Source organism: Apodemus sylvaticus, chromosome 15 (genome assembly GCF_947179515.1).
Source record: "Apodemus sylvaticus chromosome 15, mApoSyl1.1, whole genome shotgun sequence".
Classification (NCBI taxonomy): Eukaryota; Metazoa; Chordata; class Mammalia; order Rodentia; family Muridae; genus Apodemus; species Apodemus sylvaticus.
The window spans coordinates 83,616,096-83,631,371 of NC_067486.1; the positions used below are offsets into that span (position 1 = coordinate 83,616,096).

The 15,276-nt window shown below is 45.5% G+C and overlaps 1 protein-coding gene across 3 annotated transcripts in view; it reads right to left on the bottom strand.

Annotated features, from left to right (window-relative positions):
* The window catches only part of Klhl22 (kelch like family member 22), a 38,634-nt gene extending 24,748 nt beyond the window's left edge, over nucleotides 1-13,886 (bottom strand). The window contains exons 1-2 of one of the 3 annotated variants that reach the window (XM_052158716.1): nucleotides 13,817-13,886; nucleotides 9,057-9,319 (exon numbers count right to left, since the gene is read on the bottom strand). In XM_052158716.1, coding sequence (XP_052014676.1) covers nucleotides 9,057-9,283 — 227 coding nt within the window. In that variant the 5' untranslated portion in view covers nucleotides 9,284-9,319; nucleotides 13,817-13,886. Of the gene's footprint in view, nucleotides 1-9,056; nucleotides 9,320-13,168; nucleotides 13,326-13,804 lie in introns of those variants that run through there. The other 2 variants (XM_052158719.1, XM_052158718.1) reach the window with 2 other exon arrangements.
* Between the last annotated feature and the right edge of the window lie 1,390 nt (nucleotides 13,887-15,276).

The window sequence follows — 15,276 nt, forward strand, 5'->3', positions numbered from 1 at the left end:
AAACTGCAGCCGGGCAGTGGTGGCACACACCTGTAATCCCAGCACTTGGGAGGCAGAGGCAGGTGGATTTCTGAGTTCAAGGCTAGCCTGGTCTACAGAGTGAGTTCCAGGACAGCCAGGGCTACACAGAGAAACCCTGTTTCAAAAAAGCCAAAAAAAAAAAAAAAACCAAAATAAAACAAAACAAAAAACTACAACAAAACCAAGCAAAAATAGGTGTCTTCTGCTGGGTGGGTAGTCTGAAATATTGTTTTGTGGCTCTTGTGTTGTTATAACCATGTGACAATAAAGTCCTGTGAAATTTTTGTTTTTAAAGATCTGAGCCAAGTATGGCAGTGCATGCCCTCCATCCCAGCACTTGAGAGGCAGCCTAATCTACAGTCCACTTTTTTTTTATTTAAAAGATTTGTTTATTGTATTTATGGGTATAGTGCACCAATTCCCATTACAGACCGTTGTGAGCCACCATGTGGTTGCTGGGAATTGAACTCAGAACCTTTGGAATAGCAATCAGTGTTCTTAACCACTGGGCCATCTCTCCAGCCCCTACATTCCACTTCTAGGCTGGTCAAATAACTCAGTGAGACCCAATCCCCCAGAATTAATTAATTAACTAATTAATTAAAATGTATAAAAAGTTGTGGTGAAATCTCTCTAGCACTTGTCTTCTAGCCTAAAGCTGGCTTATACTTCCAAACCCCCCAGGTTACCCCAGAAGCAGGAGAACTCTGCATTTTACTTTGCTTTTATTTCAGACCTATCTTTGTAAGCTTAGCTTTTTCTTTTCTTTTCTTTTTTTTTTTGGTTTTTCTAGACAAGGTTTCTCTGTGTAGCCCTGGCTGTCCTGGAACTCACTCCGTAGACCAGGCTGGCCTCGAACTCAGAAATTCACCTGCCTCTGCCTCCCAAGTGCTGAGATTAAAGGTGTGCGCCACCACTGCCCGGCAAGCTTAGCTTTTTCAAATCCTACTTTTAATGTGGGTTCTTAAATGCTTTAACCTCCCTTCTAGCCCATCACCCACCAGAAGTAGTGGGAAAGAAAGATTATTAGGATATGGGGGAAGTGGACTTGTTTAGAAATTGCTCTTTGGAGCAAATCCAGTCTGCTTTGTCAGAAAATCAGTTCAGTTCACAGGATTTAGCAGCAGCAGCTCAATCCACTCACAAATACTTCAGGAATATACCAGCAGTCCAGTTCAGTAGTGTCAGGATAGCAAACATGAATCAGCAGCAGTAGCATGGCCTAGCAGAAACAGCTAGGCTGCCAAATCAGCAGGAGCAACCAGGACCAATAGGAACAGCAGAAGTTCTCTTCTGTGCCTCTCTCAATGAAGCAAGGTGAGCAAAAGCAAGTTGCAAAGCTACCTATGCAAGCCAGCCTCCATCACTGCCTGCTGAGTCCTGTTTATACGCCCTCCAAACATCTCAGGTCCCTCAGGGGTCTTGCCCAGCACATGAGTGTCGGAGCAAAACTCCACTTGAGTCTGCATCAGCTGGCATCACTATGCCAATCAGCCAGAGTCTGAAGAAGCACCAGAATATCACCAGAAGTTTTATGGTGTGTTTTTCTCTATGAAGTCATGGCAAATAGAGCTCAGTTACACAATGTAAGGTGAACCAATACATGCTTGTAGTCAGCAAAGAATCCCTCTTCACGTGTCCTTTCATGAGCTTGATTTAGCAAATCATCCTTTCACCTGTGTGCTTCAGGAAAACACCCCTTCATATGTTTGCTCCAGCAAAACATCATCTGACTTTCCAAAGAAACCATAAGTTTCCATTTCACATCTGGGAAATCAATTCTTTCATATCATTATCTAGCAAAGTGGTTCTTAATGTTACACGTGACCCTTTAAAACAGTTCCTTGTGTTGTGGTGACCTGAAACCATAAAATTATTTTCACTGCTACTTCATAACTGTAATTTTGCTACTATCTTGAATCACAATGTAAGTGTCTGATGTGCAGGGTGGTCTTAGGTGACTCCTATGAAAGGCTTGTTAGATGCCAAGGGGGGTCAGGGTGGTCTTAGGTGACCCCTATGAAAGGCTTGTTAGATGCCAAGGGGGTCGGGACCCACAGGTTGAGAATGGTCTAGCAGAATAGAACTAGCCTTTCCAGGAGGGAGAGAAAGCTCTTGCAAGATTCTGCATGGCACCTCCCCCAGCTTTTAGAAGCAGTAAACAAGGGCTTCCCAGGAAGATTCTGGCAGATTGGCCTTTCAGAGAGGATGCTGTTGGACTATTGGAGCAGCCTGAACAGTTGCTTAGAGTCCAGAACTGCAGCTTTGGAAGCAATCACCCATGCTGGGGTGGGCTTTCAGTGATGCAGCAGCCTTCGAGTCATCCTCACTCCTTGTAAAGTCTACCAGCATTCATTGAGTCCATTTAGTTTTATTTCACACAACAGATATGGCTCCACTCCCATGTCACACTGTACGTGACAGGCTTAATTTCCACAAATGTGGACGCTGGGCCCAACATTAACATACAGTCCCACCCACCTGCTCTCCTTATATCACCCTCATACTGGAGTCAGGAGTCTCGCCCCACACCATCCACAAGAATACTAAAAGCTAAGAAATCCTTGTCAAACTCTACCACCAGGAGAAGTGTTTTTAATAATGGGATAGAAAAATCTTATCACAGTTAAAAGCCATTCCAATTTGACTAGAGACCTGCCTACTCCTGACAGCACTCTTTCTTGAATTCAAAGAACTTGAGCATCAATGGAGTTGCTTCAGTTGTGGCAGGACAGTCACCAGGCAAGAATTGCCTCATTTCATCGACAAATACTGACTCCCCCCAAAAAAGGACACACTAGGTCATTCTGAACCTAGAATTATGCTACTTTTCTACTATAAATTCTTATCTGAAAAGAGATAGGTCCTTTCAGAGAGAAGTTAAACTTTCACCCAGCCTTTAATGAAGATTTGAACATGCAGAAATTTAGCAGGACTTTGTTTTGTTTTGTTGGTGAGTCTTTGTTTTGTTTTAGTCAAAATCTCTTTCCGTAGCTCTGGCTATGCTGGAATTCACTCTGTAGACCATGCTGTCCTTGAAGTCAGAGATCTCCCTGCCTCTGCCTCCAGAGTACTGGGATTAAAGGCCTGCAACACCAAGCTTGGCTGTGAAATTTGTGGGGTTTTGTTTTGTTTTGTTTATTTGTGCCAACTTAAACTATGTAGTCCAGGTGAATGCTGGGACTACAGGTTGTGCAGTACCGTGCCTAGATGTCTAACTTAAATGTAATCAAATATATCAATTTCAATTCTTGTCACTGTATTTTGGGTCAAACTTAGAATGACTTTTTCCTTCTGAGTTTATATTAGAAAATACTTCTCTGTATTTGCCTCTAGTTTGCTATTTAATATTAAAAGCCCCAGGGTTGAAGGCTAAAGAGATGATGTACTGGGTAATATGCTTGCTACATTATCCTGGCTTCAGCACACTCATAATCCCAATAATACAAAACAGAACCAGAAGAACCCCTGGGGCTCACTGGTCAGGTAGAGAGAGAGAGAGAGAGAGAGAGAGAGAGAGAGAGAGAGAGAGAGAGAGAGAGAGAGAGAGAGAGAGAGAGAGAGACCCTATACTGCAGTCTGGTGGTATAGCCTCTAACAGAGCACCTATCTAGCATGTGCCAAGACTGCTGGGCTTGATTTTTTTTTTAAAGATTTATTTATTATATGTAAGTACACTGTAGCTGTCTTCAGACACACCAGAAGAGGGCATCAGATCTCTTTAAGGATGGTTGTGAGCCACCATGTGGGTGCTGGGATTTGAACTCATAACCTTTGGAAGAGCAGTTGGTGCTCTTACCCACTGAGCCATCTCTCTAGCCCCTGGGCTTGATTTTTAACACTGTAACACAAAAACTGTTCATCACTTGGCATTAATGATTGTATAAAGTATATAGCAAGGGTCTAAGATTGTTCTTCCAGTGGCAATGGTGATATCTATTGCCCCTCCCATATCAAATTTGACATGATTCACCATATTTTTGTCATATGTAGAGTTCCTGATATACTTATGATGTCTCTAAGCCTGGCTTTTTCTATATTTTTTTTCTCTTTCACCAACAGAAAGTTTCAAATCCTGCACATTCGTATTACAGCCAATATAGGACAGGGCTAATCTCCTTGCATTACTGTTGTCAACAATTTCTTGACCATTGCTTGCTTTTTTATTTTCAAGTTTATAATCAGTTTGTGCAATTTACCACCAAATCATCTCGCATGGACACTACAGTGTATCACAGTGTGTCCCACAGTATACCCTTGCATGGACACTACAGTGTATCACAGTGTGTCCCACACGTCTTCCAATAAAGCCTCTTGGAAATATAGTAAACATTCAGATTAATACAGAGAGAACTAGCTCTTTGCAAGAACACAACAACCTTCTTTATGTCCAGCTCTGCTTGAGTTCTCTTTAGAGGCCTGGCAAGCTTCCAAAGACCTATAGACTAAGTACAAGCTAAACTTATTTCTAGACATTCCACATTTAGCCAGTCTTTTCCCATTTCTCTTTGCATTTTGTACTCTGGACTTTCCAGAGATGCTGCTATACAGACTTCTATTGTTGACTTCTCTGCCCAGGCCTCCAAGGTGCTGGTAAGAGCATAACTGGCAGCACCCTGAGCACTGCCCCTGAGCAGTGTGGGCACAACTCATACACACCCAAAACCTCAGCTCTCCAAAAACACGAGCTGGAGACATGCTGCCAGACAGTCCACCAGGGGAATTCTAGTCAACTAAGAGACTACATAAAAAGAACCTTTGTCCAAAAACAAACAAAATTAAATTAAATTAAAAAAAACCCAGGCCCAGGCCAGGGCCATGAATGGTAGCACACACCTTTAATCCCAGTATTCAGATAGAAGCAAGAGGATTTCTGTAAATCTCAGGCCAGCCAAAGCTAAATAGTGAAACCCAAGTGTGATGATAAAATAGGTTTGGTTCCCACAGACTCATGTGTTTGAATGCTTGGCCATTGAGAGTAACACTATGAGGAGGTGTGGCTTTGTGGGAGGAAGTGTGTCACTGGGGGCGGGCTCTGAGGTTTCCTATGCTCAAGCTATTCCCAGTGTGGCAGTCTTCTTTCTGCTGCCTTTGGACTAAGATGGAGAACTCTCGGCTCTTTCACCAGCACCCTGTCTGCCTACACTCTGCCATAGTGATAATGGACTAAACCTCTGAAAATTTAAGCTAGCCCTCAATTAAATTGTTTCCTTTATAAGAGTTGCTGTGGTCATGGTGTCTCTTCATAGCAATAAAACCCAAACTAAGACACCAAGTATAAAAAAATAAACCAAACAAAAAGCAGCAGATGCAGTAATTCACATCTGTAATCCCAGCACAAGTTTGAGAACCTGAGCTATACAGTGAGTGTGAAGTTATTAGAGCTAACCATGTAACAACCCTATCACACACAAAAAACATAACTAACTAATTAAAATAACTAAATAAATAAATAAATAAAGCCAGGTATGGTGATGCATGCCTGAGATCCCAGAATTGAGGTCATGGAGAACAATTAAGGAGTTGAAGGCCAGCCTGGGCTACATGAGATCCTATCCCTCAGTGGAAGAGAGAAAGGATCCCCCAAATAGTCCTTAATTAAATGGACACACAGGATAGGTGTGGTGAGAGAAGGCTGAATGTTCTGAAGGAAGGCTGCAAAGACTCTAGCAAATGAAACCACACAGCTTAGCTTAAACTTTCTCTCCCTACTCCCATTTTGGAAACAGAGTCTCCAGTAGCCCAGGCTGGCCTAGAACCTAATATGTAATTGAAAATGGCCTCATCCTCCTACTTCCACTACCCACCCAAGTACCAGCATGCCCAGTTTACATGATACTAAGGATCAAACCCAGGGCTTCATACATGCTAGGCGAATACTCCACCAAGTCACATCCCTAGCCTAGCTAAATTTTTAGGCTGAAAATGGTTCTATGGGTGTATGAGAGCAACCTTAGGCATACTGGAGTATTTAAAGACAAAAATATGATCAAGCCAGGTGGAGGTAGTATATACCTTTAGACCCGCACTCATCACTCTGTGAGCTGAAGGTTACCTTGGTCTACATAGCAAGTTCCAGGACAGCCAGAGCTAAATAGTAAAAACCCTGTCTCCTAGTCAGGCGGTAGTGGCACATGCCTGTAATCCCAGCAATTGGAAGGCAGAAGCAGGCAGATTTCTGAGTTCAAGGCCAGCCTGGTCTACAGAGTGAGTTCCAGGACAGCCAGGGCTATACAGAGAAACACTGTCTCGGAAAAAAAAAAAAACCTGTCTCCAAAAAACAATAACAAAATTTTGATGTCTGGCAGTTCCTGAGAGAAATTTTAAACACTGTTTATAAATAATAGACCTAGGCTGATGGCAACACAGAAAGGTTGCAGTGAGACCATGTCTCCTAGTTGGTTACGACTGCTACATAGGCATGAAGACCTTAGGTAGACTATCCTGTAAAAAGCCAGTCACATGCCAGTCATCCAGTGTCGGGGAGGCAGAAACAGGATTCCTGGGGCTTGGTGGCTAGCCAGTCTGCTAGCCAGTCTAGCTGAATCAGGGAGCCCCAGGCTCAGCAAGAGACTGTCAAAACCACAATGTCAAAGAATCAAGGAAGTTATCTAATGTCAGTCACACACACACACACACACATATGCACGCACATATACAACAACAAAACATACAGGGGGGAAAGCCATAGCTATTAAATATCTGTGTAACAATTATGGTGGTTAATTTTAGCTTTTGTTTGACTTTATTTTTTTGAGACATGGACTATGTAATCTTAGTTGTCCTGGAACTCACTAAGTAAACTAGATAGGCCTTGAACTCAGAGATCTCCCTGCTTCTGCCTCCACTATGCTCAGCCTATGCTGGCTAATTTTAGGTGTCAATGTGATTAGATTAAGGATACCTAGAGCAGCATCTTTTCCCAGCAGAGATTGGCATGAAAGTTAGTGGACTAAGCAGGGAAGACCCATCTCATCTCCTGACTCTGGACATGAGAACTCAGGCTCTCTGGCCCTTGGACTTACACCAATCCCTGAGATTTTGAAGCTTTGATCCTTCCACTGAGAATTACACAGCCAGTATTCAAATTTACCCTGAGCCACACTATTAGAATCCCAAGATCTTCAGCTAACTAGACTGCCTGTCTCGTGATTTCTCAGTCTCTACAAGCATGAGTCAGTTTTCCTTCTCTTCTCCCATATGCCTACTTTGTGTTCATTCTGTCTCTCTAGAGAATGCTGACTAATACAAGTTAGAAACTATGATAGGAGTTACAAATTCCAGCTCTACTGTGTGAGACGGACAAACCAACCCCCATGTGCTAAGTCCTGACATGTGGTCATGCAAGAAACAAGGGAAATCACTAAAAGGATTATAGGGCCTATTAGACAGGCCAAAGGCCAACACCTGGTGATGAGAGGACATTGTGGGTGACTTTCTGTCAAGCGCTCCCTACTTGAAGTATTCAGCTGAACCTCATGGCAAAAAGATTATTGCAGTTGGGCTTGTTGACTGCTTATATCCCCTGGGAGGGCTGGGGAGGATCATGAGATCCCCACCTGAATACCCAACGCTCCCTACCACCCACTGGATACAACACTGCCTATCTGTACATGGTTCCAGGAATATTAATTAGGCTGAGGAAGACTAGGGGAAGAAGACTCCATCTATGCAGCTATAAGGAGGCGGTCATCTCTGCTAGGTAAAGGCTTCTCAGGCGCTCAGTGTCAGGGGAAGAGCATCCACATCCCTGTAGCCCTCCTCTATGCTCTATAAGAAAATCTAATAGACACATTGGTTCCCAGACTGAAGTCTGGTGGAATTAAGCGATGATTTGTTGTTGGGACATTAGGAAGAGGAGTGGATATTGTTCACATCTCCTTCTGGGGAGGAATGTTTAGCAACAGGGGTTATGAGACAGATAGTAGTTGGCCAGGGAAAAGGTGACTTTAAGCATCATGTAGATGTGTGAATAATCTCTATACAGTAATAATTTTCTAGCTCTGGGCCTTAGCTTTCAGAGGTATCAGAGGAGTTGAATGTGGCTTGTGCAAACTTCTTAGATGGCATTATAACTGGGCGAGGGGTAAAGTGTCATAAGATCTTGAAAGCAGGTATGTCTATGAAAGTAAGGTGGCAAAATGTTGGCAATTATTATATTCATTACACACTATCCTTTGAACATCTGTGGGCTTTAAATCCACTATAAGAAAAATTTCACCAAATACTGCATTTGCAGTTGAATACTCATTTATAAAACACAATAATATAAAGCAAGCCAGTCATGATCCAGTTTTGCAAATGAGAACAGGCCCAACAGAGAGACAAACTGGAAGATAATCTCTTACAACCTCTTCTGTGCTAGGCTGGTTGATGGAGCCTCCACAGCAGACTGTGGGAGATACTAAGCAAGAGAAGACCCAGCCACCTTCAGTGCCAGTATCCTGACTTTGTAAAGCCAGGACTACCTGTTATTAGCCCTATAGAAACAATTACAGAAAAGGTCCCTTTCTCCTTGAGGATTTATAGACAGTTACTCAATGGTTGCTGAGGGAGGGTAAGACATTTTCATAAGTAATATAGCCACTGGAAAGGTATTTAATTCACTAAATAAATTCTCACTCAACTCTCCTGTCAAAGACCCTAATATATTTAGTGGATCACCAAAAACAAAACAAACAAAAACATAGAAGGAGAGTTAGCAGGAAAAAAGAAAGGGGTCTTTGGAAGTACAAAAGAGAATATTAAGGTGAATATGACCAAAACAAGTTGATATACATGTATCAGAATGCCCTAATGAAACCCATTATCACATGTAGTTAATATATGCCAATAAAAACATTGAAAACATGAGCATAAACTGGGTATGGTCATGACCGTCTTTAACCCCAGCACTTGGGAGACAGAGGCAGGTACTTTTTGTTCCATGCCAGTATGGTCTACAAAGGGAGTTCCAGGACAGCCAAAGCTACATAGAGAAATCTTTTCTCAAAAAAACAAAAACAAAAAAGAAAAGGTAACTATAGGTAGCTTACCTGAAGTAATCACATGATGCAGCCAGCAGAATTCGATGGGCTTCAATGTGCTTCCCCTCTACCACCAGGACAACATCAAAGAGGATCCCACTGTCTCGCAAAGCAAGCAGGCCCCGGAGCAGGGCCTGGGAGTGCTGCGTGCTTCGATAGGTATTGTTGACGCAGTGTGAGTGGGAGGGCTGTGTGGGCAGCCTGCACAGCTGTGCAAAGTCCTGCTCCTCAGCCATCCTGACAGCCACGGCAGCCCTCACTACTGTAGTCAGCTGCAAGACAGAGGGAGCAAGGAGTGAACAGGGAGGTGGGTGGCACAGTGCCACACAGGCCAACAGTAATGCACCTGTGGCACCTGCTGCAGTGACTTTGCTGTGACCCCAAAGCCACTATTCCCTATTTCCTGCCAGCCCTGGTCCCACTTGGCCTTCTGTCTTATAACCTGGTCTCTTCAACTTATTGTGCCACCTTCAGCACTGCAGGAAGACAGAAGTGTTCTGAGGCTGCCATGATGACTCACAAACATCATCCCAACTACCTGGAAGGCTGAGACTGCAAGATCACAACTCAAAAGCAGCCCAGAAACTTAGAGACCCTGTCTCAAAATAGAATCAAAAAGAGGATAGGGGTGTGATTCAGCAAAGCATTTTTCTAGCACATGTGAGGTCTAACACTGGATCCCCAGCATTGAGCAAAGAGCAGTTTGGAAGACATGAGGCAGGACAGAAAGACAGGGAAAATTAAGAGAATATGGGCATGCTGGGTATGGTAGAGCATGCTTTTAATTCCAGCACTCAGGAGGTAGAGGCAAGTGGATCTCTATGACTTGGAGTCCAGCCTGATCTACAAAGGGAGTTCTAGAATAGCCAAAGCTGCTGTTCTCTCTCTCTCTCTCTCTCTCTCTCTCTCTCTCTCTCTCTCTCTCTCTCTCTCTCTCTGTGTGTGTGTGTGTGTGTGTGTGTGTGTGTGTGTAGGCAGCTGGAATTATAGATCAGTGTTTAAGAGCATGCACTGCTCGTCTGTGTGTGTGTGTGTGTGTGTAGGTAGGTAGGCAGCTGGAATGATAGATCAGTGTTTAAGAGCATGCACTGCTCTTCTGTGTGTGTGTGTGTGTGTGTGTGTGTGTGTGTGTGTAGGTAGGTAGGCAGCTGGAATGATAGATCAGTGTTTAAGAGCATGCACTGCTCTTCTACAGGGCCAGAATTCTATTCTGAACAGAACAGAGTTCTGGTCAATCCCCATCACTATGTCAAGAATCTCATAACTACCTGTAATTCCAGCTCTAGAGGGATCTGATGTCTCTAGTTTCTTTGGGTACATGCACTCACATGCACATAGATATAAACATACACATATACAACTAAGGCCATCCTTATCTACAGTGGGAGTTTGAAGCAAGTCTGAGCTAAAAACAAACAAACAAAAATTAAATATTACCTTCTAATAATTTGACATTATGCTCAAAAACTGAAAAAAACATTTTAAAAGGAGTCATAAAAACTCAACCAAGAAAACAAACCCACTACAAATATTCCTTTGCCAACACACACACACACACACACACACACCGAATGAACCATAAACAACTGTCTATAGATGTCTGTTGCCTGTGCCACCCATATGTCCTTTTAGCACAGATCAGCCATTTAGAAGGCCGTAACCCTCTCCACTACATGCTGCCCTACTTACACCTCGGAGTCCCTACCATATCTTTAAAAGTAAAAATGAAAACCAGACTCAGTGGGTAAAGACATTTGCCCTATAAATCTGGCAACCTGAATCCAATGCCTGGAGCCCACATAGATGGAAAGACAGACAGAACTGCACAGAATTGTCTTCTGACCTCTCCTCATACACTGTAGCACACAAGTGCACAAATAAAGCAACAAAGAAGGAAAGTTTAAAGATTAATTTTAAATATGTGCAATATGTGTGTGTACGAGCCTCAGAGGCCAGAAGAGTGTCAGATCCTCTGGTATAGAATTGTGAGCCATCAACCAAGGTGCTGGGAACAAAACCCAAGTCCTCAGGAAGAAGAGTAAGCATTCTTAAACTACTGTACCATTTCACCAGCCCCCAAATATGTATACTTTAAAATGAAAAATAGATGTTAAGGGAAAACTAGCCCAAAAGCCTTCTTACTACATTTCTCCCCACCTCACCCTTCTCTTCAGGACCTATGTGCTCTCAAGTCCCTCCTGCCTCCCATCACACATGCTCTCATCTCTTCCATCTGCTTCCTGGATGTAGGGCCTCTACTGGCTTACCCACACCTTCCTTCTGCCTGAACCAGATGCCTTCTCACAAGGCCCTAGAGATGGTTATAGTATGTCTTGCCAACTATTTCTGGGTTACGATCTCTTTAGCCTGGAACTCTGCCTTAGAATAATTCCTCCTCTCCTGACCTCTTCTATTCCTTCAATCCACCCAGTCCCCAGGACATGCATTCCCAATGGCATCTCCAGCCAGAGTCCCTTCTAACTAGTCTGTTTTTATCAGTTGTATATGACATTTCTATCTGAAACCTCCTAGTCTCGGTTATTAGGCCTTCTTAAACCTATGTTTTGTAAGATCCTTTGGTCTTGATTCTTCTCCTATATCTTGCATAGCCATCCCCTTATTTTTTTCCAGTGGCCACTGTTTAGAGTCACAGCATAGGAATGTTGGTCCAAAGGATTTCCCTAACTCTCACTTCATCATCTCGTTTCCTCAGAACAGAGGACCAAAAATACTCCTGTGATAGTACTATGGTTACTTACCAAGTGCCATCTCTCTGCCTCATACTCGGGGCTCCCTGGGACTTGGCTCAAAACCTCATTTCCTTCTCCTGCTAGCCCCATTTCCAGTTCTTAGACCCATTGAGACACCTGTAATCCTCTGAACAGAACAATGTTCGTTTCTCATGGTCCTATTCTGGCCATGATTCTAGCTGATCACATCTACCTAGTGCCTTCATACAATCTCAAAAAACATGCTCTGGTAATAAACCTATCTTTACCCTTGACAGTTTGTCTCACAAGCATCTTAGGGCTAGTTTCTATGGCAGTATCTGCTAACCAGACTCTGGCTGCTACCTCCAAACCTCAGTGTCCTGGAAGGCTTCCCCATCTGTGGCTGACTCATTGCCCTGACAGACATTGACCCTCCCCCACCACGCACATGTGGGGGTCGTCCCCACAGTTGCCAGTGGAGTAGTCTGTCTTCCCTCTTGGAAGGGGATGGATATCATCTGCTTTCTAAATGGCCACCACAAAAACAAGTACAGTAAAACAGGATGGCTACATCTTTGGACAGGCAGAGCACATTTACTAAGCTCAAGAAAAGAAATTCAGTACAACAATTCAATTCAACAGCATCCAAGATCTCTGGTATAGCCAGATACGATGGTAACAGATCTGTAACTCCAGCACTCAGGGGTGCCAATACAAAAAGATCACAAAGTTGGAAGCCAGCCTAGAATATGTAGACTTGTTATAAATAAATAAGGAAGAAGTGGGGTTAGAGAGAAGGCTCAGGGCACTTAGTGCAAAACTATCCCTGCAGAGAACTTGGAGTTTAGTTCCCAGCGCTGACATCAGGTGGAGGCGCCCTCTGCTGGTCTCTAGCGTACCTTCACCCAGGTGCACATACAGACACTTTGTTTTTCAAGTGTTTCTTTGTGTAGCAACCTTCGCTGTCCTGGAACTCTCGTTCAGACTGTCCTCGAACTCACATAGTTCCTCCTGCCTCTGCCTCCAGAGTGCTGGGATTAAAGGCAGGAGCCACCACACCTGGCTTCACTTTTTTTTTTTAACGACAAAACATTACGGAGACTCTGGTACCTGCAGATCTACAATATTCCTCTACTCTTTCCATTAGCTTCTGCTTATAACTTCATGCCCCCCTCGCACGTACAAACACGTTTTATTTAAGGGCCCTCTAGTAAAGATATCTAGGTTTCCAACCATTGTTTGCTGTTCACTGAACCATTTTAGAGGAATCTTCGACGAATCATTTACTGGAAGGGCATCCTCAACCTTTTGCGGGGGCTCACATCCAGTATCTGTCCTCAGCGCATCCGCATCACAACGCAAAAGAAAAACAGCAGCTTGGAAAGAGCAGAAGAGGAAGTGGGTCCTTACTTCCACGGGGGTGGGAGGGAGTCTCCAAGAGGTGCTGACGTGCTCTGTGGCTTTTCCCCAGAGCAGCACTGCCTGGGAGCCAGGCCTTACCCCAGGAAGCAGCCGCGCGCGCGCGGGCGCGCGGGCAGGAGGTGGCCCCGCTGCGCCCGGACAGGTCCGTTCGCCCGGCCCGTACGGGATCTAAACTAGTACAACCCGGAGATTTTGCACTGACAGCGCGAGCTCTCCGGCTTCTCTCAACAACCGCGGCCGCGGCTGCTGAAGAGCTTGAGGTCACGCCGGGAGCGGCAGCCAGACCCGCCCGCCGCCTGTTGCAATCCCTGCTCCAATCGCTTCGAGGGACGGGGACAGGCCAGAGGCCACACTCGGACCCACGGCTGGCGACAGAACCTGACCGGCCGGGCGGCGAGGGCCACGGTCCGCTTCAGCCACGCGCAGGCCTCGGCGGGCCCGCGCCAGAGCGCCAGGCCCGCGCCGGACGCCCGGGGGTCGCCCGGCCAAGCCCCCGCCACGTCAGGCAGTCGCCCGCCCCAAGCGCTCGTGGGACTCGGCCCAGATCTCCGCGCCCGCCGCCATCCCCGCTCCCTCTCCCATCCCCGCGTCCACGAAGGCCTGTCGGGCCCTCACGTTACATGCCTCGCAGCTGACCTGGTGCTGCCGCAAGCTGAGGCCGCTCTCGCAGCAGGCGGGAGACGGGAGCTGGAGGTGGGGGGCGGGACCTCGCCGTCACGTGGGATGACGCGCAGGCGCAAGTGGCTGGGGGCGGGGCGCTGCTGGGCAGGGCGGGGCAGGGCGGAGCGAGGCTGAAGGGTCGGACGTGGGCTGCTCTGCCGGGATCGCGGTCCCCGAGCGCCACCCTTGAGGTGCCTTTTGGAGGTGCAGATCTATGCCCTCCTTTCCCTTTCTCCTCGCCTCCTTGTTCTTACCCTCACTCATTCTCTCATTCATAGCTTCTTTACTCGCTTGTCGCTTCACACCCATTCACTCACCATCTCCCTCATTGCCTCCTTCCGTCCTCACTTTCCCATTTCCTGCCTCATTCATTTCTTCGTTTCTCCCTGTATTACTTTCTTCCTTTCTTCATCGTACATTCATTGCTTCAATCATTGCCTCACTTGTCCCCTCCTCGCTTCTTCCTTGCCCCCTCTCTCGGTCGCTCCCACCCTCTCTCGATCATTCTCTCTTCTTTTCTCTCACACCGTTTATTGTCGGAGTTCTTCTTTCTTCTGTCTCTTATTTCCTCGTTTGCTGGCCCAGACATTCGCTCCCTCGTTTCTTCTCTCATTGGACTTTAGACTTTGGAAGGTCCCTGGCCTGGTGCTTGCTGTGGAGAGTGAAAACAAGCAAAGGCTTTATGAACAGGTGTTGATTGTCCTCTTTTCTGAGACTCTAGAGTAAATGTGGTTCCCAATCCCAAAACTCACCTGCCCCTAGCTAGCTGTCCTGGGGACACCCACTTTTCTCGGCCTCACCTCCAAGAGGACCACACTCTGAGGCATGCGCTATAACAGAATCCAAGAGTGGAACTGTAGGGCCTTCTTACAGATAGATAGGAGGAAATTGTAGTTTCAATATGGTGGAGAATGAAAGAGAAAAGATGTCGCTGAGGAAGCCTCCTCATGAAAAGGGGAAGAGAAAGCCAGGCAATGGTGGCGCACGCCTTTAATCCCAGCACTTGGGAGGCAGAGGCAGGTGGATTTCTGAGTTCAAGGCCAGCCTGGTCTACAGAGTCAGTTCCAGGACAGCCAGGACCACACAGAGAAACCCTGTCTCAAAGAAAAAAAGAAAAAGAAAAAAGAAGAAAAAGAAAAAAGAAAAGGGGGAGAGAAAAAGGAAGAAGGGACTGGGCGTGGTGGCATACACCTGTAATCCCACCACTTGTGAGGCAGAGGCAGGCAGATTTCTGAGTTCGAGGCCAGCCTGGTCTACAGAGTGAGTTCCAGGACAGCCAGGACTACACAGAGAAACCCTGTCTCGAAAAACCGAAAAAGGAAGATGAAAATGAATAAAAAAAAGACTGTTTTAGGTGAACCATAATTGCTGCCAGGAGGCCTAGATATGGACCCAGAATAAAAGACCCAGCCTCTAGAAAAGGAGGCACTCAATGT